At 43.1% G+C, this 23871-nt stretch overlaps 1 protein-coding gene across 5 annotated transcripts in view; it reads left to right on the top strand.

Annotated features, from left to right (window-relative positions):
• Window positions 1-23871, top strand: part of LOC141112209 (mucin-5AC-like) — a 251901-nt gene that overhangs the window by 210917 nt on the left and 17113 nt on the right. For all 5 annotated transcript variants that reach the window (XM_073604809.1, XM_073604807.1, XM_073604808.1 and 2 more), the window contains 2 exons: window positions 14432-14551; window positions 22545-22631. In XM_073604809.1, coding sequence (XP_073460910.1) covers window positions 14432-14551; window positions 22545-22631 — 207 coding nt within the window. The remainder of the gene's footprint in view (window positions 1-14431; window positions 14552-22544; window positions 22632-23871) is intronic.

Below are 23871 nucleotides of genomic sequence, written 5' to 3'. Positions count from 1 at the left end.
GTCCCCCAGGGCAGGACCCAGACCCCTATAACCATGGTATGCCTAATTAGTTGCATTTAAGCCTTCAAAATTGGCACTTTCGATATTTGACATTCGGGTCCCATTGACTTTAATGGGGTTCGTTATTCGGGTCAGAACTTTTGCGGTGTTCGAAAGTTCTGGTCCGAACCGAACAGGGGTCCGTTCGGCCCATCCCTACTGACAGACACACTTCTTTATATAACCATTACTCCTCCCTCGGGCAAAATACTTCTTTAGCCACACTGCTGCTCAATTATTTGTCTCATATGTAGACATAGTAGGCAGTACTTTTTGTGTTTTGTTGTACATTGTTGTACATTGGTTGTCACCAGAACTAATGTCCCCATTGGAATATACACTCCTATCCCTCTTCTGGGGACAACCCCAATTTTGGGATTTTCTCTTACTTTCACTTTAGTTGATAATGGTGAATGGGACTAATAAAGAGCTTGAACCCAGACAGCTATAGACAGTGAAAAAGATAGCTATAACAACCTTTCAGGTGTTCTAAACCCTCTCCACTCTAATCAAAACTAAAAAAAAAAAGTTTTGCATTAGTTACTGTATACTTTAAAGCAGATCCCTGGCCTTCCACCCCATTCCTCTCTACCACCCCGAACCTTCCATTGCTCCTATTTTTTGTAAACATCCACATACATATCTTAATGGCAACTGTCTTCTTAGCGTTACGGTGGTGCCACAGGTCCATGAAAGCCTGGGCTCACAGGAAGTGGTTAATGAACAAGTGGTGGAGGAAGACTTGGATAGCAGCACGGGGGCATGGTGAAGATGAGTAGTGCAAAAAATATATATATATATATATATATATATATATATATATATATATATATATATATATATATATATATATATATTTGTTTAAACCAGGTCAGTGGGGTCATAAACTAGCATTCTGATTTAAAGCATATCTAAAGCTATCTCATATTTTGGAGGTTTTGATAGAAAGGTTAAAATCCTGTAAGAGTTTTTTTCCATCTGCATTCCATTTTGAAAAAGATATCTCTGCAAAATTAGGGGAAGTCCCTCGTATCTGTAACAGGAGCATGTAACAGATAGCCACTGGGTATTTGACACCAAGTGAAACACTGACAAACCTACATAACGAAGGTATATAATTGTCAGGCTTCGCTAGGTGCATGCTTATTCCAGCTGTCATACTAGGTAATGAAGCTGAGATCAAGTTATCATTTCTGGAGTTTGCATACTCAGAAGCATATCATCAGAGGCAGCTTCCATATTTCTGTCCTTATTGATTCATTTAAAACTATTATTCAAGCTAGGAGGCACTAGAGTACCTATGTACACATTTGAGGAATTTAAAAATCATTGGGTTTTGTTTAAATCTTGATCTATGCTGTTCTAAGACTGTTCAATGCAGGGTACACATCTGCAATATTCGAGAAATGTAACCTAGTAATAATGGCACCATGTCTGCAAGAAGCATAAAAAAGCAAAAAAAAAGGAAAATGGACTTTAATGGTTGCCAACTGTAATCCCAATTAGGAAAAAAAGGGTTACTACAAGTCTATAAAAATATACAAAGTTTACTATGACAACATAGTAAAAACACATAATAAACGTGTCACAAAAGACATGTGTAATCTATAAAACTCCCATAGGCTGATTGGCTAATATGATGTGTACATAAGCGGAAAAAAAAACTGTCTAGTTGTCCCATTAAAGAGTATCTAAAGTAAAATAGAAAGTCAGATGAGGGACTTTTTCCTTGTATGGGGCCAATCACAGGGTCAATGTACCATCACCAATAGGAATTGCTATGCGTTTCTCCAAGGGCTTTCTCAGGGAATCCTATAAGTACTGGGAGATGTGTTATAATTATTATACAAACTTATATAGTTTTAGGCACATATACAATATAATATAATACAATATTTTCTATGTGCCTAAAACTATGTAAGTTTTTATATTAATTATAACACATCTCCCAGTACCATTAGGAGCCCCTGAGGAAGCCCTTGGTGAAGCGTGTAGCGATTCCTACTGGTGACGGTACATTGACCCCTCTGATTGGCTCCATACAAGGAAGAAGTCTCTCTATTTTACTTTAGATACTCTTTAATGGGCCAACTAGACAGTTTTTTTCGCTTATGTACACATCATATTAGCCAATCAGCCTATGGGAGAATGTTTATATAGATTGCATATGTCTTTTGTGGCATGTTCATTATATGATTTTACTATGTTATCTTTGTTAAAATAAACTTTGTATATTTTTATATATTTGTTGTACTCCTTTTTTTCCCAATCATTTTTTACAGTTGGCAACCGTTAAAGTCCATTTTCTTTGTTTTTTATAGGGTACACATACAGTGGGGCAAGAAAGTATTTAGTCAGCCACCAGTTGTGCAAGTTCTCCCACTTAAAAAGATGAGAAAGGCCTGTAATTGTCATCATAGGTATACCTCAACTATGAGAGACAAAATGTAGAAACAAATCCAGACAATCACATAATTTATTTGCAAATTATGGTGGAAAATAAGTATTTGGTCACTTACAGTGGGGACGGAAAGTATTCAGACCCCCTTAAATTTTTCACTCTTTGTTATATTGCAGCCATTTGCTAAAATCATTTAAGTTCATTTTTTTCCTCATTAATGTACACACAGCACCCCATATTGACAGAAAAAAACAGAATTGTTGACATTTTTGCAGATTTATTAAAAAAGAAAAACTGAAGTATCACATGGTCCTAAATATTCAGACCGTTTGCTGTGACACTCATCTATTTAACTCAGGTGCTGTCCATTTCTTCTGATCATCCTTGAGATGGTTCTACACCTTCATTTGAGTCTAGCTGTGTTTGATTATACTGATTGGACTTGATTAGGAAAGCCACACACCTGTCAATATAAGACCTTACAGCTCACAGTGCATGTCAGAGCAAATGAGAATCATGAGGTCAAAGGAACTGAATGAAGAGCTCAAAGACAGAATTGTGGAAAGGCACAGATCTGGCCAAGGTTACAAAAAATTTCTGCTGCACTTAAGGTTCCTAAGAGCACAGTGGCCTCCATAATCCTTAAATGGAAGACGTTTGGGACGACCAGAACCTTTCCTAGAGCTGGCCGTCCAGCCAAACTGAGCTATCGGGGGAGAAAAGCCTTGGTGAGAGAGGTAAAGAAGAACCCAAAGATCACTGTGGCTGAGCTCCAGAGATGCAGTCGGGAGATGGGAGAAAGTTGTAGAAAGTCAACCATCACTGCAGCCCTCCACCAGTCGGGGCTTTTTGGCAGAGTGGCCCGATGGAAGCCTCTCCTCGGTGCAAGACACATGAAAGCCCACATGGAGTTTGCTAAAAAAACACCCGAAGGACTCCAAGATGGTGAGAAATAAGATTCTCTGGTCTGATGAGACCAAGATAGAACTTTTTGGCCTTAATTCTAAGCAGTATGTGTGGAGAAAACCAGGCACTGCTCATCACCTGTCCAATACAGTCCCAACAGTGAAGCATGGTGGTGGCAGCATCATGCTGTGGGGGTGTTTTTCAGCTGCAGGGACAGGATGACTGGTTGCAATCAAGGGAAAGATGAATGCGGCCAAGTACAGGGATATCCTGGACGAAAACCTTCTCCAGAGTGCTCAGGACCTCAGACTGGGCCGAAGGTTTACCTTCCAACAAGACAATGACCCTAAGTACACAGCTAAAATAGCGAAGGAGTGGCTTCACAATAACTCTGTGACTGTTCTTGAATGGCCCAGCCAGAGCCCTGACTTAAACCCAATTGAGCATCTCTGGAGAGACCTAAAAATGGCTGTCCACCAACGTTTACCATCCAAACTGACAGAACTGGAGAGGATCTGCAAGGAGGAATGGCAGAGGATCCCCAAATCCAGGTGTGAAAAACTTGTTGCATCTTTCCCAAAAAGACTCATGGCTGTATTAGATCAAAAGGGTGCTTCTACTAAATACCGAGCAAAGGGTCTGAATACTTAGGACTATGTGATATTTCATTTTTTCTTTTTTAATAAATCTGCAAAAATGTCAACAATTCTGTGTTTTTCTGTCAATATGGGGTGCTGTGTGTACATTAATGAGGAAAAAAAATGAACTTAAATAATTTTAGCAAATGGCTGCAATATAACAAAGAGTGAAAAATTTAAGGGGGTCTGAATACTTTCCATCCCCACTGTACAAACAAGCAAGATTTCTGGCTCTCACAGACCTGTATCTTCTTCAAGAGGCTCCTCTGTCCTCCATTCATTATGTGTATTAATGGCACCTGTTTGAACTTGTTATCAGTATAAAAGACACCTGTTCACAACCTCAAACAGTCACACTCCAAATTCCACTATGGTGAAGACCAAAGAGCTGTCAAAGGACACCAGAAACAAAATTGTAGACCTGCACCAGGCTGGGAAGACTGAGTCTGCAATAGGCAAGCAACTTGGTGTGAAGAAATCAACTGTGGGAGTAATAATTAGAAAATGGAAGACATACAAGAACACTGATAATCTCCCTTGATCTGGGGCTCCACGCAAGATCTCACCCCGTGAGGTCAAAATGATCACAAGAACGGGGAGCAAAAATCTCAGAACCACACGGGGGGACCTAGTGAATGACCTGTAGAGAGCTGGGACCAACGTGACAAAGGCTACCAACAGTAACACATTACGCCGCCAGGGACCCAGATCCTGCAGTGCCAGACGTGTCCCCCTGCTTAAGCCAGTACATGTCTGGGCCCATTTGAGGTTTGCTAGAGAGCATTTGGATGATCCAGAAGAGGATTGGGAGAATGTCATATGGTCAGATGAAACCAAAGTAGAACTGTTTGGTAGAAACACAACTCATCATGTTTGGAGGAGAGAGAATGCCTAATTGCAGCTAAAGAACACCATACCTACTGTGAAGCATGGGGGTGGCAACATTATGCTTTGGGGCTGTTTCTCTGCAAAGGGAACAGGACGACTGATCCATGTACATGAAAGAATGAATGGATGCCATGTATCATGAGATTTTGAGTGCAAACCTCCTCCCATCAGCAAGGGCATTGAAGATGAAACATGGCTGGGTCTTTCAGCATGACAATGATCCCAAACACACCGCCCGGGCAACGAAGGAGTGGCTTTGTAAGAAGCATTTCAAGGTCCTGGAGTGGCCTAGCCAGTCTCCAGATCTCAACCCCATAGAAAACCTTTGGAGGGAGTTGAAAGTCCGTGTTGCCCAGCGACAGCCCCAAAACATCACTGCTCTAGTGGAAATCTGCATTGAGGAATGGGCCTCGTCTGTTCGCCCGTTCGCTGAATTGCGAAAGATATGGGCCGTTTGCGCCAAATTCGTGTGGCGCGTCACGGCCCATAATTCACTGCGGCATCGCAGTGCATTGCTGGCTGATGATTGGCCAAGCATGCACTATGACCCGCATGCTTGGCCAATCACAGCGCCGTCTGAACAGAGAGCCGAAGGAGGCTTTGGCCAATTATGGCTCAGGGGATTTAGTACATGCCCCACACTATATAAGGCCGCCGGGATGGCGGCCCTGTGTAGTGTGTGTTCCGGCGTTGAAAGAGATAGACAGAGAGACAGTGTCATTTGATTTAAGTTAGATAGATTAGGCAGGACAGTCAGTGAGTTAGCTGCACTTACATTGTATTGTGTATATATATGCATCCCAGGTGTGTTGTATGTATGTGTATATATATATATATATATATATATATATATATATATATATATATATACACTGTATTCAGTTTAGCTAGATCCGTTCCTGTTATCTTCCTACTGACAGGCAGGCTTGTCTTGTTACAGTATTTTCAGCTACCTGAAGAAAATTGCTGGTGTTCTTTTGATCCTATTAGTATCACAGTCATGCAGCTAAACTATTTAGAGTTAGTGTAGTGCGTCCTCCTCACAGTGTTCAGTTAAAGCTACAAGTTAGTTTAGTGTGACCTCTGCACAGTGTTCAGCTAAAACTACAAGTTAGTGTAGTGCGTCCTCCTCACAGTGTTTAGCTAAAGCTACAAGTTAGTTTAGTGTGACCTCTGTACAGTGTTCATCTAAAGCTACAAGTTAGGGTAGTGCGTCCTCCTCACAGTGTTCAGCTTAAGCTACAAGTTAGTGTAGTGTGTCCTCCTCACAGTGTTCAGCTAAAACTACAAGTTAGTGTAGTGCAACCTCTGCACAGTGTTCAGCTAAAGCTACAAGTTAGTGTAGTGCGTCCTCCTCACAGTGTTCAGCTAAAACTACAAGTTAGTGTAGTGCAACCTCTGCACAGTGTTCAGCTAAAGCTACAAGTTAGTGTAGTGCATCCTCTGAACAGTGTTCAGCTAAAGCTACAAGTTAGTGTAGTGCGTCCTCCTCACAGAGTTTAGCTAAAACTACAAGTTAGTGTAGTGCGAGCTCTGCACAGTGTTCAGCTAAAGCTACCTGTAGAAGGTTGGTGGTGTTTTCCTGATCCTATCACTACCGCAGGCAGCTAAATAAGCTATAAGTTAGTTTTTTGCGAGCTCTGCACAGTGTTCACCTAAAGCTACCTGTGGAAGGTTGGTGGTGTTTTCCTGATCCTATCACTACCGCAGGCAGCTAAATAAGCTACAAGTTAGTTTTTTGCAAGCTCTGCACAGTGTTCAAGTAAAGTTATCTGTAGAAGGTTGGTGGTGTTCTCCTGATCCTATCACTACCGCAGGCAGCTAAATAAGCTACAAGTTAGTGTAGTGCGTCCTCCTCACAGTGTTCAGCTAAAACTACAAGTTAGTGTAGTGTACAGTGTTCAGCTAAAGCTACATGTTAGGGTAGTGCGTCCTCCTCACGGTGTTCAGATAAAGCTACAAGTTAGTGTAGTGCGTCCTCCTCACAGTGTTCAGCTAAAACTACAAGTTAGTGTAGTGCGACCTCTGCACAGTGTTCAGCTAAAGCTACAAGTTAGTGTAGTGTGTTCTCTGAACAGTGTTCAGCTAAAACTACAAGTTAGTGTAGTGCGAGCTCTGCACAGTGTTCAGCTAAAGCTACCTGTAGAAGGTTGGTGGTGTTTTCCTGATCCTATCACTACCGCAGGCAGCTAAATAAGCTACAAGTTATTTTTTTGCAAGCTTTGCACAGTGTTCACCTAAAGCTACCTGTAGAAGGTTGGTGGTGTTTTCCTGATCCTATCACCAGCGCAGGCAGCTAAATAAGCTACAAGTTATTTTTTTGCAAGCTCTGCACAGTGTTCAGCTAAAGCTACCTGTAGAAGGTTGGTGGTGTTTTCCTGATCCTATCACTACCGCAGGCAGCTAAATAAGCTACAAGTTAGTTTTTTGCGAACTCTGCACAGTGTTCAGCTAAAGCTACCTGTAGAAGGTTGGTGGTGTTTCCCTGATCCTATTACTACCGCAGGCATCTAAATAAGCTACAAGTTAGTTTTTTGCAAGCTCTGCACAGTGTTCAGCTAAAGCTACCTGTAGAAGGTTGGTGTTGTTTCCCTGATCCTATCACTACCGCAGGCAGCTAAATAAGCTACAAGTTAGTTTTTTGCGAGCTCTGCACAGTGTTCAGCTAAAGCTACCTGTAGAAGGTTGGTGGTGTTCTCATACTACAGGCAGGCAGTTGATTTTGCTAGGTGCAGTATCAGTACATATATATATATATATATATATATATATATATATATATATATTCCAGCTTAGTGCAGCTACAGGCCATTAGTATGTCTGGAAGGCCAACAAGGAGAGGCAGACAGTCACAAGCCAATAAAAGAGGGCAAGCAGGCTCTGTGTCTTGAGGCAACAGTGCTGGGTCGTGGAGACGGTGCATCCTCATCAGCACGTGGCTGTGGGACACGCTTGGCCTTTTTTTTGGCAGCTGGCCGTGTTGATCCGTAAAATGCGGAAGACTTGGTCGAGTGGATGACCAAGCCGTCCTCATCCTCCTCATCCTCTCTCACCCTTGCTCAGGGTACTTTGTCTGGCAAAGCAGCTGCCAACGCGGCCTCTTCCCTCTGCTCAATGGCATCAGTGACTCCTTCCCTAGCCCCACCATGTCCTCCTGAGGAGTCCCTTGAACTGTTTGACCACAGTGTTGGGTACATGCTTCAGGAGGATGCCAAGCGTTTAGAAGGCTCTGATGATGATACTGAGCTAGACGAAGGCAGTAACCTGAGGGGGTGCCCAAGAAGGACAGCAATCTGGCAGTAATGCTCCCCCTGCTGCAGCATACTGCCAGGTTTGCTCCAGTGATGAGGAGGGAGGGGATGATGAGGTCACTGACTCAACGTGGGTGCCTGATAGGAGAGAGGAGGAGGAGGAGGAGGCACATCACCAACGAGGCAGGATGCCCTCCAGGGACCAGCCTAAGGGCAGCACACTGACTGCATCACACCCCAAAGCTCCGCATGTGCAGGGCGCTGCTGTCTCTGCGTGTTATTCCAAAAGTTCTTTGGTGTGGGCCTTTTTTGAGACGAGTGCATCAGATCGCACTGCTGCTATTTGCAACAGATATCTCAAGCGTATCTCGCATGGCCAAAACATCTCCCGCTTGGGCACCACATGCTTGACCAGACATATGTTGACCTGTCATGCAGTTCATTGGCAAGCGTATCTAAAAGACCCACACCAGAGAACAAAGAGGACCTCTCTTTGCTCCTCATCAGCTGAGATCTCCAACCCCACTATACCTTCAGTCCTCTCTGAGACCTGCACTGAGAGGAATGAAGGTGTAGAATTAGGTGTGTCACAGCCAAGTACTTGTGGGCAATCTGCTTTCGGTACACCGACGTCAGATTGTACCAGGCAAATTTCCCTGCCCCAGCTGCTGCACCGCCAAAAGAAGTTCGCTCCCAGCCATCCACATGCCCAGCGGTTGAATGCTAGCTTGCCAAAATTGCTAGCACTTCAACTGCTGCCTTTTCAGTTGGTAGACTCTGCCCCCTTCCGTGAGTTTGTGGAATGTGCGGTTCCTCAGTGGCAGATACCCAAACGCCATTTTTTCTCACGGAAGGCGATTCCAGCTCTCTACCGGCATGTGGAAGGCAATGTCTTGGCCTTGCTGGACAGGGCGGTCAGCGGTAAGGTGCATATTACTGCTGACTCATGGTCCAGCAGGCATGGACAGGGACGTTAGCTAAGTTTCACCGCGCATTGGGTGACTCTGCTGGCAGCTGGGAAGGATGCAGGACAAGATGCAGTAGTGTTGGAGGTTGTTCCGCCACCACGCCTCCAAAATGCCACTACTAATGATTGTGACACACCTCTCTCCTCTACCCCCTCCTCTTCTTCTTCCTCCATGGCCTCTTCCTGTGCTTTGTCCTCGGAACCAGTGGTGCTCCGTAGCCATTCAAGGGGCTACGCAAGTATGCAGGCCAAAAGATGCCATGCAGTGCTTGAGCTTGTGTGCTTGGGTGACAGGAGTCACACTGGGGCAGAGGTTCTGTCAGCTCTGCAGGGGCAGGTTCAGAGGTGGTTGACGCCACACCAACTTAAGGCAGGAATGGTGGTTTGTGACAATGGCACCAACCTCCTCTCTGCCCTCCGACAGGGACAAATGACCCATGTGCCCTGTTTGGCTCATGTACTTAACTTAGTGGTGCAGCGGTTCTTTGGCAGGTACCCAGGCTTACAGGATGTCCTGAGGCAGGCCAGGAAAGTCTGTGTGCATTTCCGCCGGTCATATAATGCCAGTGCTCGGCTGGCAGACCTCCAAAAGGAGTTTAACCTGCCCAAGAACTGCCTAATCTGTGACATGCACACCAGGTGAAACTCAACGTTGGCCATGCCGTCGTTATCTTGCCGTCGCAGAGGGAGCAGAGGATGAAACATCTTCGGGAGGCCTTGCAGAAAGGTCTGTGCAACGCGTTCCCAGAGACTGGGAGGTTACAAACTCCTGTTTCTGGAAAACGTGTTACTGAGGCTTCGATCAGTCAAAGAATGAGCGGTGGAGAAGGTGGCCGTCTGACCGATGCCTTCAGACAATTTTTTAGTCCGCAGCCCCAAGGTATGATTGGTTCCAGCAAGCATCGCCAGCGTCTGTTTTACATGGTGCAGGAATACCTAGGGGCAAGATCTGACTTGGACACCTTTCCCACCGAAAATCCTCTGGGTTACTGGGTCTTGAGGATGGATCACTGGCCAGAGCTTGCACAGTATGCAATTGAGCTACTGGCCTGTCCTGCATCCAGCGTTCTTTCAGAACGCACATTCAGTGCTGCTGAAGGCTTTGTAACCGATCACAGGGTGCGTCTGTCCACCGACTCAGTCGATCGACCGACCTTCATAAAAATGAATCAGCCTTGGATCACCACCAGCTACCAAGCACCTGATGCTGATGTAACCGAATAATTTTTTTTGAAATCTCAGATCCCTTCAAGGACTGCCTATGCTGATGCTGAGTGACTATCCTGAGTAATTATCCTCTTCCTCCTCAATGATCACGCTGATAGCTTGTAAGAACATTTTTGGTTCTGGGCGCCACCACCAGTGCCTAAGGCCCAATACTTGATCTAATATTTCACAGCAGGGCCCGTTTCTGCGCCCACCAAGAGCGAGTGAAGACTTACAGTGTTGTGGCACCAGCACCACCACCACCAAAGGCCCAATTTTTCTGCCCCTGTTTAACAGGGGCGTGTAATTACAATTTTTGATGCAATACTTTGCAGCAGGGCTCGTTCCTGCGTTCCAATTAGAGTATCTGTGAGGGGTTGCAGTGTTGTGGCACCAGCACCAGTGCCTAAGGCCCAATTTTTCGGCCCCTGTTTAATAGGGGCGTGTAATTACAATTTTTGATGCAATATTTTGCAGCAGGGCTCGTTCCTGCGTTCCAACTAGAGTATCTGTGAGGGGTTGCAGTGTTGTGGCACCAGCACCAGTGCCTAAGGCCCAATTTTTCAGCCCCTGTTCAACAGGGGCATGTAATTACAATTCTTGATCCAATATTTCACAGCAGGGCCCGTTTCTGTGCCCACCAAGAACGAGTGAGGACTTACAGTGTTGTGGCACCAGCACCACCACCACCAAAGGCCCAATTTTTCTGCCCCTGTTTAACAGGGGCGTGTAATTACAATTTTTGATGCAATACTTTGCAGCAGGGCTCATTCCTGCGTTCCAATTAGAGTATCTGTGAGGGGTTGCAGTGTTGTGGCACCAGCACCAGTGCCTAAGGCCCAATTTTTCAGCCCCTGTTTAACAGGGGCGTGTAATTACAATTTTTGATGCAATACTTTGCAGCAGGGCTCGTTCCTTTCCCCCCGAAAATCCTCTGGGTTACTGGGTCTTGAGGATGGATCATTGGCCAGAGCTTGCACAGTATGCAATTGAGCCACTGGCCTGTCCTGCATCCAGCGTTCTTTCGGAACGCACATTCAGTGCTGCTGGAGGCTTTGTAACCGATCACAGGGTGCGTCTGTCCACCGACTCAGATCGACTGACCTTCATAAAAATGAATCTGCCTTGGATCACCACCAGCTACCAAGCACCTGATGCTGATGTAACCGAATAATTTTTTTTGAAATCTCAGATCCCTTCAAAGACTGCCTATGCTGATGCTATAGTGACTATCACAGTGGTGATAACCCTTCCCTATGTTTTCCAAAAAGCTTAAAAAAGATTTTTTGGCCGGAGCTAAACACATTAAAAATGTACCAGTTCAAAGTTACAAACAGATTCTACTTAACAACAAACCTACAGTCCCTGTCTTGTTTGCACCGCCTGTATACTGCTGTTCAGAGTAGAGAGCCTGTATACTGCTGTTTCCTTTTTTAATGTGGGTGCGGGGTTCCCCTTAATATCCGTACAAGACCCAAAGGGCCTGGTAATGGACTGGGGGGTACCCATGCCATTTGTCTCACTGATTTTCATCCATATTGCCAGGAACCGACATTACATTAAAGCCGCAAACAGTTTTAAATTACTTTTTTTCCTTTAAAAATGACATTTTGTGCAGGTACTGTTCTAAGCATGGGAAACACGCGCCACTTTACAGGCATACTATAGACACCCCCCAGGTACGATATTTAAAGGAATATTTTACTTTTTTTTTTTTTTTTTTTACTTTAAGCATCATTAAAATCACTGCTCCCGAAAAAACGGCCGTTTTTAAAAGTTTTTTTGCATTGATACCCTGGGGCAGAACCCGGGTCCCCAAACCCTTTTTAGGACAATACCATGCAAATTAGCCTTTAAAATGAGCACTTTTGATTTCGAACGTTCGAGTCCCATAGACGTCAATGGGGTTCTAACGTTCATGCAAATTTTCGGTCCGTTCGCAGGTTCTGGTGCGAACCGAACCGGGGGGGGTGTTCGGCTCATCCCTAACCAGCAACAGTGTGTGACAGCCTTGTGAAGACTTACAGAAAACGTCATTGCCAACAAAAGATATATAACAAAGTATTGAGATGAACTTTTGATATTGACCAAATACTTATTTTCCAGCATAATTTGCAAATAAATTCTTTCAAAAATCAGACAATGTGATTGTCTGTATTTATTTCCACATTTTGTCTCTCATAGTTGAGGTATACCTATGATGACAATTACAGGCCTCTCTCATCTTCTAGTGAACTTGCACAATTAGTGGCTGACTAAATACTTTTTTGTCCCACTGTATCTACTAACAACAGGGTAAGTAGTGGCACTATCTTAAACACAACTAAAAAAAGTATTTCAAATAGCCAGTAAATATAACAAAATAAAACAATCGTAACTTTACAAAGGAAAAAAGAGAAAAAAGTTGCATTATATAAGGGTGGAAAAATATTCATAACCAAAGAGGCCATATAAAAGTCCACTTAAAAAAATCTCAAAATAATTGTGTAAATCTTCACTGTCACCACCTCCCAATAGGACACTCACTCACCAGATTTATTTGCCTCACTCTCATGTTCAGCAAAATGCGCTTTGACTCCGAGGTCAGTATATATAACCGTTGATGCTCTCCAGGCCACGTTATTCATAAGCTAAACAATTTATCTTTGTGGTCTAGCAAGGAGTGATGTGGTCTATGACATCCCATAAAGTATCTTCATGTCTCACAAATCCCGAACGTCCTCCCCGCTGCCCGCTGAGCTTGGAATTTAGACCCTCCCCCAATAAAGACCCAGTGTTGTTCAGCATCAGTCAGATTACATTTTGGAAGTCAGCATTTATTTCGCAGCTGCATCGGTATTTGGAGTTTATATATTAATAGTTATATTGGTGGTTTATAAGGGCCTTCGTTCTTAGTGGTCAGTGGTTACTTTTCTCCTAAAAAGGGTCTCCTTTGGACATGTTGAATACTTCACCTTCTTTAATGGAGTTAAGACTTACCATCAGGTATCACCTGGAACCCAGCCAGGATTATTTCATTTAATCTAGTCCTAAGGTTAAGGGGCCTATTACAGAGGCTCTATGCAGCTATCCACCACTGCTGTAACACCTGTACAAGACATGAGGGATTTAGTCATTGCTTGGGACAGGAAGACACAAACACCAATATTACTATTTTCTTAAATTGTAACTTCTTTCCCACTCGCTACATATGCTAAAAATGTGTTTTTGTTTTTATTCCTTTTGGAGAAGTAAAATGAGCTCTCCCGCACAAAGAATTAACGAACAGAGGATCTATGCTTTTCCCCGCTTTATGCAAAACTAAAGAAAACTGACTGGACTGGACCTGAGCTTTCAGATTAAGTTTTTGGTATTAATTTACAGGTTTGTGAGTTGCAGGGGACAAACAGGAGTAAGGCTGGCCATACATGTTCAATTTTTTTTGTATAATTTTCCTTTAGATTTACCAAAAACCATATAATATGAGGTCAAAACTAAACAACATTTTCAATTGTATCCAATTAGGCAGGTCCTTGCACTACATTGTTAAAGGTAAAACTAAGGAAAATTGTACAGAAAATTGTATAATGTATGGCCAGCCTAATGCCCTGTACACACGGTCGGACATTGATCGGACATTCCGACAACAAAATCCATGGATTTTTTCAGACAGATGTTGGCTCAAACTCGTCTTACATACACACGGTCACACAAAATTGTCGGAAAATCTGATCACTCTGAGTGCGGTGACGTAAAACACGTACGTCGGGACTATAAACGGGGCAGTAGCCAATAGCTTTCATCTCTTAATTTATTCTGAGCATGCGTGGCACTTAGTGCGTCGGATTTGTGTACACACGATCGGAATTTCCGACAATGGATTTTGTTGTCGGAAAATTTTACAGCAAGCTCTCAAACTTTGTGTGTCGGAAATTCCTATGGAAAATGTGTGATGGAGCCTACACACGGTCGGAATTTCTGACAATAAGGTCCTATCACACATTTTTCGTCGGAAAATCCAACTGTGTGTACAGGGCATAAGACTGCTATGTTTAGAATTTGAATGGCTTTAGTTTTGTCATTTTCTGATTAATGCTATTATCACTAATCTGGACAAAGCAATTCTCACATGTAATTCTTGTTTGTGTGCATCTAGGTGGGCTCCTCTATTCCGCAGCCATATGGAAGTTGTCAGAAATGCAAGTGCTCTGCAACTATGAAGAATTATGCTGAAATAATATGTAAACCAATAATGTGTAATACAGATTGTCAGCTGGTAAGAACACCTTCCATCTATCTATCTGAGCCTCACAAAAAGAGAAAACGGGTGTTTCTAGAGCATCAGCACGATTATTCTTTGCAATTTGAGCTGCCCTCATTACCCCTAGTAGCTACAAAAATCTTTCTTAACATGAAAGCAAGAAGAAAGGTGGTTATCCCACCTATAGAAGACAGACTATTATAATGGTGTGAGGTAGGGCACTGATGTGGCCTATGGTAGTTCCACTACCACTACCACTATATACCCCCCTTTAAAGCAGAGTTCCACTCAAAAGTGGAACTTCCCCTTTAAGTACTCCTCACCCCTGACATGCCACAATTGGCATGTAATTTTTTTGGGGGGAAGAGGAGTGGGTAGTTGGTTTTGAGTGGGACTTCCTGTCCAACTTCCTCCTTCCAACGTCTGGCCACTTAGCCGACTCCTCCTCTTCCCCTAGATGACCACCTCCCTCCTGGCAATCTTCTGGGACACGACACAGGTCCCAGAAGATTGCTTGGCCATTGACCGAGCGCAGCGTGACTCGCGCATGAGCAGTGCGTTCCAGGCTGTGAAGCAGCAAACTGTCACAGCCGGGCGCCCACACTTACAATGCCAGCGCTGCGAAGAGGAGAGGGAGAGAACAGAGGCTTAGGGTGGCCACATCGCTGGACCATGGGACAGGTGTGTAGCTGTTCAATACGTCAGCAGCTATACTTTTTGTAGTTGCTGACTTTTAATAAACTCAACAACCAGTGGAACTCCACTTTAACTGTGGTTAAGTGTCTGTGGTTGGACCATACAGAAGGTGGGTGGTGTGAAAAGATTTTGTATTATGGGACTACTCTCACCCCTATACACACACCCCCTTTTTTTAAAAAATTGCACAGAATATATACCAGGTAAGATCAGATAATAATTTGATCACATTATCCTAACCAATGCAAGCGGTAAACAGGGATATAATTAACATAGCTAAGGAGCAGCCAGCATAAACTGTATGCTAATGCACATCTAGCAACTAATAACTGACAGTGATCTAATTAATATGAACAAATCACTTATATAAACCTAGGTGCCCAGACTGTTCGGCACCCAGACCATAACCCTGGATATACAAAGTACATTACACATTATCATAAGCATAAACACATAACCGTTCAACAATGGTTCAATAACAAGGTACAGTGGACACAATAATAATCCCATCTCCAAGAAATAAGCAAACAGACAGAAACAATAGGTGACTCAATTAACAATGGGAATTTATACCTAGGAGGCACAATGGGAGAGGCATACCTAAAAATAAACACACAACACCTTAATAAACAGACTATAGCAGAAGACCCCAGTATCAGATTGCTTTGAGCTGATTAGATTAACATCTACTCACAGTCTAAAGCAGTCATTGCTGGTTTGGGCACAAAGGACCAAAATATGTATCCCGGGCCTAGATTCCCAGAGTCTGTGTGTTTTGGGGAGACAATCCTGAAACTGAAGCAAGACCACTCCAAGGGTCTCCCAGGCAAACATCTCCCAAAGAGTAGTGCTCCCTTAAAAGCCAGGGCTCTTAGTCAGTAGGCAAGAGGCCACCCGTCAGGCCCCTCCAAAAGCCCTTGTCTTGGTTGGGTCTGTCACAGCAGGTGCCCAGCCCAATGCACCAGGGCTTGGTGGGGTCTACTCAAGGGCAAGGCCAGTAGCAGGTTGTAATAGGACAATAGGGTTTCAGGTACTCAAGACTGGGTCGGTCTCAGGGTGTTCTCCTGTCAGGTGGACCCTCATAAACCTTGTAGGGTGAAATATAATCAGCGCAAACTACAACTAAATGTGTGCGAATATCTACCAATAACTATCGTTTGCCTAATAGTGAGGCTCAGATTGCTGCTAACACTTTCTAGATTGTGTCCACCATACGCTCTTCATAAGCATAAAGTGCAAATTATAAGTGCAGCACAATCACATAAACAATATAAATGAGTGAAATCATAAACAAAAACACAACAGCTCCAATAGCTGATGTGATAAACAACAGTGGCATAGTCCCAAATATAAATGTTTACCCACTGTGCCAACTCAAAGTGACAGTTATATATACATATAGTAACATTGAATGTCTTTAGAGACCACCACCTCCAGATAAATTGCCTGCTCACCTGCAGTCTATGACCCCGCTACAGAGTCATAATAGCCTTAGTGAACTCCATTCAGGGTGGTACTGGAACACTCCTGCAAGAATCGTCCCTGAAACACGCTACTCCACTTCGCTGGTCCAGGTCTGCTGAAGAAGCCCATTAGAAGGACGTAACGCATACGGGTGGGAGGAGCCGTTGTTCGTGACGTCACTACTTACTTTTTGTATCAGCGTGGGAAGCTGAATATATGCTTGTATTTTCACATATCTTTGTAAGTATTTTTAATCCCTTAATTTAGTTTTAATCAATAATTTGAAACAGAGAGCACTATGGTTTCTCCATTTCTATTCTATGATATGTCACATGATTGATTAAGACTTAAGAAGTGGAGTAGCGTCTTTCAGGGACGATTCTTGCAGGAGTGTTCCAGTATCATCCTGAATGGTGTTTACTAAGGCTATTATGACTCTGTAGTGGGGTCATAGACTGGAGGTGAGCAGGCAATTTATCTGGAGGTGATGGTCACCGAGCACATTGGCCGTTACTATATGAACTATCATTTTGAGTTGGCACAGCGGTGGAGCATTTATATTTGGGACTTTTAAACTGTTGTTTATCACATTAGCTATTGGAGCTGTTGTATTTTTGTTTATGATTTCACTCAGTTATATTGTTTATGTGATTGCGCTGCACTTATAATTTGCCCCTCATAAAACTTGGAAGCTCCAAGCTAAGGAACTCCAGTGAAGATCACCCAGTCAGGCTTTAAAAGTGGATGTACTTCTCCGATACGCAACACTAGTCACCATGAACAGGATTTACTGAGAGCCTATTGGTTAGAACTTGAGTGAAGGAGAAAGAGCCCCTCCCCTAGGCATAACTTCAAAAGAGATAGACCCAGTTTACCTGAGACACATGCAGCAAAATGGTGGCTGTCCTGAACAGAGAGATACATGGGACCTACACTTTGAAAATACAGAAGGATGTCTCTAAATGGCAGAGAGTGCAGAAATGCTGCTACAACACCCTCCCTTGCCAAAATTGGGAGGGCAGAGAGATGTCACCCCTATGCTTCTAAGGCTTTGGCTCCCCCCCCCGGTGGGACTCTCCTCTTTCAACAGTGCACAGTGGGGCCTTCAGGAATCTCCTCATGTAGCTGGACTGACAGTGTCTTGGTTGGAAGAAGACATTCCCTTCATCAGAGACTCTGGGTGGGATGGCACTTAGTCGGCCAACCTATCCAAGTTCCCTTACAACTAGATTTCAGGAACTAATGGTCTCCCCAAGGAAGCTGATACTCTGTGTCAAGAAGTAAGTGGTTATGGCTCCCGGAGCACTGGTTGTGATACAATTAAGAAGCACAAAGATAGGTTTGTTGCTAAAGGATGAGGGCTAGACCATATGGGGAAGTCGTACCTACCTGACTCGTACCTGCCCCTAGGAAAAAGAATTGGCAAGGTTGTCCCACCTTCAGTGCCTTTTTAACTGGCATGTATTACTTGATAATTGGATGTGCATGTCCTTATCTGACCAAGGAGATACTGGGTTGAGTTGAGGAGCAAAGGGACTGCTTTTACCAGAGAGCGGTATGTGTATGCGTACATAGGAGATCCCTGGGCACAAGGTGTGGTGAATGAGAGGAATCTCTGGTTTAAATGTTTTTTCTCTTGTTATGGAGATTTCTACTACAGACAATGTATTGCTAGCCAGACCCAACATGCTAAATAGGCTGTAAACAGGGAAAAGGAGGGACTCAAGCACAGGGAAAGTACGGTGCTACCCTGACCTCCACTATTACAAGTGGCTGTGTTCTTGGTTACCAAGTGCTTTTCTGTTATGTTAGTCTTGTTCCCAAAAAGGGTACAATAAATATTGAACTGAAAGTTACGTTTGATTTAGTATTGTGTTCTTTCCATGGAATATGAATGGAGCCATAACCTATTGGCATGTATATACTTGTGTGTATAACATAAATCTGAGCTAAGTGATGATAACCAAAATAAAAACTGAAACAATTTTACAGAAGCAGCAATCAGTCATTATCCAAATACAAAACAACAAAAAGTGTATATACAGTGGAACCTTGGTTAACGAGTAACGTGGTTAACAAGCGTTTTGAAAGACAAGCAACATTTTTAAAAAAATCTGACTCGGTTTGCGAGTGTTGTCTTGCAAAACGAGCAGAATTCAAGCTAATGGGGTGTGCAGTACCGCATTTGGCCAGAGGTGCGTGGGCATCGGTGACACTCGGAATGGTTCAGAGCCATTTGGAAATACTTGTAAACACTCGGAAATACTCGGAAATACTTTGTTCCCGAGTGTTTCCGAGCCTTTCCGAGGCTCTCCGAGATCAGCTGAGCTGTCCCTGAGTATTTCCGAGGCTCTACGGCGCCCCCCCCACCTCTGGCCACATGCGGTTATGCATGCAATAGAAGTCAATGTGGAACAAATTATCTTCCTTTCCATTGACTTCTATGGGGAAACTCACTTTGATATGCAAGTGCTTTGGATTACAAGCGGATTATGGAACGGATTATGCTCGTAATCCAAGATTCCACTGTACATAAAACCTGTTGCGCTTCCCCTTTAAATTTATATGAACCAACAAAAATGTAATAGATAACCAAAATACATAATGTCTCAAAAAATATATAAAATGGTGAACAAAACAGTGAATGAAAATGCATTCATATACGCTGTAACATAATGTCCTACAACCACAAATATATTAAAAGAGAAGCATAGCCTAAGCTTTTAGGATTATACTTCTTCTGGGGATCACAGGAGTACAGTTTGTTCCATGAAGCTTAAAAAGAAAATCAGTATTACACACTATAAGCTTATAGATGCCAATGTGTGTTAGTGATACACCATAAAGAAAACATTTTTGAACAATCACTGTGTCAGGTAATGGAACACCATGGAAGTTAAAAGATAATTTACCCTAAACAAGTTGCATTCACTTTTGCAGAACACTATAATATTGAACAACATTCTGTATTTGTGGTACTTGCTAACTTACAGTTTATTCCTTTACATAATTTTTATATTCACTTGCAACATGCCTTTAAACTTTCCAGAAAATGTGACTACTAGTTTTTTTTCCCTAGCACAGCTCTCTCCCTCCTTGCATGTCATAATCTTCTCCTTTTCTGGGATTTTCTAATTACTCTCTGTGCTGGCCCAGCATCTTAGACCCTCCATTCACTTTTCTACAAAAGGTTATTTATGGCTGAGGGGTCAAAAGTGAAGGGGGATACTATAGAGTATCACTCGAGTTATAGCTCTTATGCCCTGTACACACGATGGGATTTTCCGATGGAAAATGTGTAATAGGACCTTGTTGTCGGAAATTCTGACCGTGTGTAGGCTCCATCACACATTTTCCATAGGAATTTCCGACACGCAAAGTTTGAGATCTTGCTATAAAATTTTCCGACAACAAAATCCGTTGTCGGAAATTCCGATCGTGTGTACACAAATCCGACGCACAAAATGCCATGCATGCTCAGAATAAATTAAGAGATGAAAGCTATTGGCTACTGTCCCGTTTATAGTCCCAACACACATGTTTTACGTCATTGCGCTCAGAACGATCGGATTTTCCGACAACTTTGTGCGACCGTGTGTATGCAAGACAAGTTTGAGCCAACATCAGTTAGAAAAAATCCATGGATTTTGTTGTCGGAATGTCCGATCAATGTCCAACCGTGTGTACAGGGCATTAGTCTGCCAAGCAGCAGTCCCAGGGAAGCTTTTACAGGTAAATAACACAAATTAAAAATACACTAAATGCACATATAATTTCACAAGAAGCTGTTGAAATAAATGGTCTGGTGACAAAATCTCTTTAAAATGAGTGATAATATTTAAGTGTGTTATTTGTTAACCCTTCCAAGAAAAAAAAATCTTCCATGTGTTTGATGAATGCCAACAAGCAATCTGATGCAATTTACAAATTGCACTGAACTGCCTCTCTCATTGATCTTCTAAACTATGTCCAAAATGTTCACTTGTAAACTATGCCCAAAAATGTCCAGATCCTCTTGTGCTGATGCAGCTTTAAAACAGAATTCCACCTAGTTGGATAAAAATGTAATTCACAGAAGGAAGTTCAGTCAAATGGGAAGTGAGCTTTGATCTCAGTATGAGAACCTCTGGCCAGATGGAAGGGTCACAGTAGAGCTTTCAGATCACGGTTATCTCACATGTGTTAATTTGCCCAACCATATCTGGCCCAACCATATCTTCTAGAGCAGTGGTTCTCAACCTGGGGGTTGGTTCCCCCTCGGGGGTCGAATGGCAGGGGTCACCAAATCCTGGGCTGTTCCTGAAGCCCGCACCGCTCTCCCAGCCTTTTCGCGGCCGCCCAGCTTGGCTGTTTTCCTGGAGCCCACGGCTGCCCACTCAGCCTCTTCGCAGCCGCCCATTCAGTTCACGGCATTGCTGGGGAGCAGAGACTAGAGGCCAGCTGACTGGTGAGGAATGTGAAGTGGGAGGGGCGGAAGGAGACCCTATCTCCTAATGTTGGCATAGGTGTCACTGCTGCGAGACACCACAAAGTCGGAGACACAGTGAGTAACACTACCTGTGATTATAGTTGCCATTAAAATCCCCACTATAGTTCTCAGATCAGCAGATGACCATCATCAAGAGCACCTAAGTTGACTGATCAGAACCCCCCAGCACTGCCACTCATCCCATTACCCCCCCACACACACACACACACACACACACACACACACACACACACACACACACACACACACACACACCAAGGAGTAAGAGAAGGAATAAAAATAGAGAATACATGGAAGGGAGAGGAAAATAAGGGGAGGAACAAAGAAAATGGGAGAGGAAGAATAAGAGAGAGAACAAGAAAGACAGCTAGAGAGAGGGATGGGGGGGGGAGACAAGAAATTAGGATAGAGAGAGATAAAAGGGAAAGAAAGGAATACAAAGAGAAAGAGTGGTACATCCTAAAATGTACCATAAAGGGTTTTAATACTGTACAAGTGGAAGGGACTCAGGGAGCGCTAAATGTCCGTGGGTTAGGGGCGCAAATTACTTGTCTTGCCTCGGGTGCTGACAACCCACGCTACGAAAATAATTTTACTGTTGGGGTCCCCACAACTCGGGAAATTTTATCAAGGGGTCACGGCACTAGGAAGGTTGAGAACCACTGTTCTAGAGGGTCAGTTTTGTTCTTAAAGGCTCAGAACATATTTATACATAGAGTTGTTGTTTTAGAAAGCACTTATAACAGTCCAACTCTCCAAATACCTTGGAGTTAGCCAAGCTGGAACCGAGGTCTAACTACCTATCACCGCCATCTCCAGTACCAAAGTAGAGTGTGTGGTGACATCTAAAGTTCTATTATTGGTAATATGTAACACGCAAATACCCAGATTGATTATTGGACTTGGAGAAAACACTCTGAAAACAATATAGCATGCAATTAAGGATCCCACATCACAAAATATGATATATTCAAACCTGTCACCATAGGCAACAGGTAGAAAGAGGGTCATTCATGCAATCCAGGCATCACCATGTACCCAGATGTATGACTCACTTAAAAACCCATTCTTGCAGCATGCCCTCAAAATTCAGGGATGCTACCAGTGCAATTCCATAATTAGCTTTTCAGTGGGAAATGCTCTGTGCTTCCTAAAGTGAAGTGAAGGCAAACCTCCTGTAAACAATTTTGACATGGTGTTGCTTACATTAATCACCTTATTTGTAGTGACAGTTGTACCCTAAGCTCTTCCTGGAGTGCCACTTTAAAGAAGTTGAAAAACACTACTACATTCTTGTCCTATTAATATTTTAAATTAGGAACCGGCAACTAACAGTTAATTTTATCTCTTTTTTTTCAGGGGTATACATACAAAAAAGTAGAAGGACAGTGCTGCGGCAAGTGTGTCCAGGAATTTTGTGTGCTAAATAACACTGTGCAAATTAAGGTATGTTTTGATCATATTTCAATTATGTTTGGTACAATATGAGAGCAAAATGTGTGTGAACTGTTCAGATTAGCTACCTACAACACCACACAGAAAACTGTTTAAAAGTGTTCACTCCTGCTTGATGTTGTTTAGGTTTTTAAACTAGTAGGCATGATGTGGATCAAAAAAATTATTGTACTGAATGTCTCAGCTAACAGGGGAGTAATATGTTGAAGGCTGATGTTTGCAGATACTGAGTGAACCAGGCTACCACTAGTTGTGTCATATTAGTCCCACATATGTGGTTGTTGTGAGGCCTCGTATTTTGAGTCAATATATTGAAATTCAACTACTGACCATCATTCATTTGATTTTGTAAAATTGCTTTACAAGAGGTTGATAGGTTGTGTCCACTGGTTTTTGTTACTTGCCAGTAAAGTTCACACTTGTATAGGCTACTGTTTGCATCTAGGGATTCTGGAGCAAAGGCCAGCGATAAGAGATGCATAATAGAAATCCAAAACAGAGAGAGAATAAAATGTACACAAGAGCAAGCATAGGGTTCTCGCTTCACGATTTAATAATTAGATCTTTTTATTAAACGAGCATCATGTCGCACTAGAGATCTGAGGCTTACCATCTATGGCTCCGCTGTCTTGCTATTTGAACCAAATAGACATCTCGGTTGCTACTACCTTGCGACACCCATTAGGGAATGTGTTATGCCACGTACACACGATCAGAAATTTGGCCAGCAAAAGACCGATGAGAGCTTTTGGTCGGAAAATACAACCGTGTGTATGCTCCATCGGACTTTTGCTGGCCGAATTCCAGCCAGCAAAAGATTGAGAGCATGTTCTCAATTTTTCGGTTGGAAAAAGTTCCTATCCGAAAATACGATTGTCAGTAGCAATTCCGACGTGCAAAATTCCTATGCATGCTCGAAAACAATTCAACGCATGCTCGGAAGCATGTACTGAATGTCTCAGCTCACAGGGGAGTAATATGTTGAAGGCTGATGTTTGCAGATACTGAGTGAACCATGCTACCACTAGTTGTGTCATATTAGTCCCACATATGTGGTTGTTGTGAGGCCTCAGATTTTCAGCAAGCTACCGCAAGTCATATTTTGAGTCAATATATTGAAATTCAACTACTGATCATCATTCATTTGATTTTGTAAAATTGCTTTACAAGAGGTTGATAGGTTGTGTCCACTGTTTTTTGTTACTTGCCAGTAAAGTTCACACTTGTATAG

Source organism: Aquarana catesbeiana, linkage group LG11 (assembly GCF_042186555.1).
Source record: "Aquarana catesbeiana isolate 2022-GZ linkage group LG11, ASM4218655v1, whole genome shotgun sequence".
Taxonomy (NCBI): Eukaryota; Metazoa; Chordata; class Amphibia; order Anura; family Ranidae; genus Aquarana; species Aquarana catesbeiana.
This window is presented reverse-complemented; position numbering and strand designations above follow the sequence as displayed.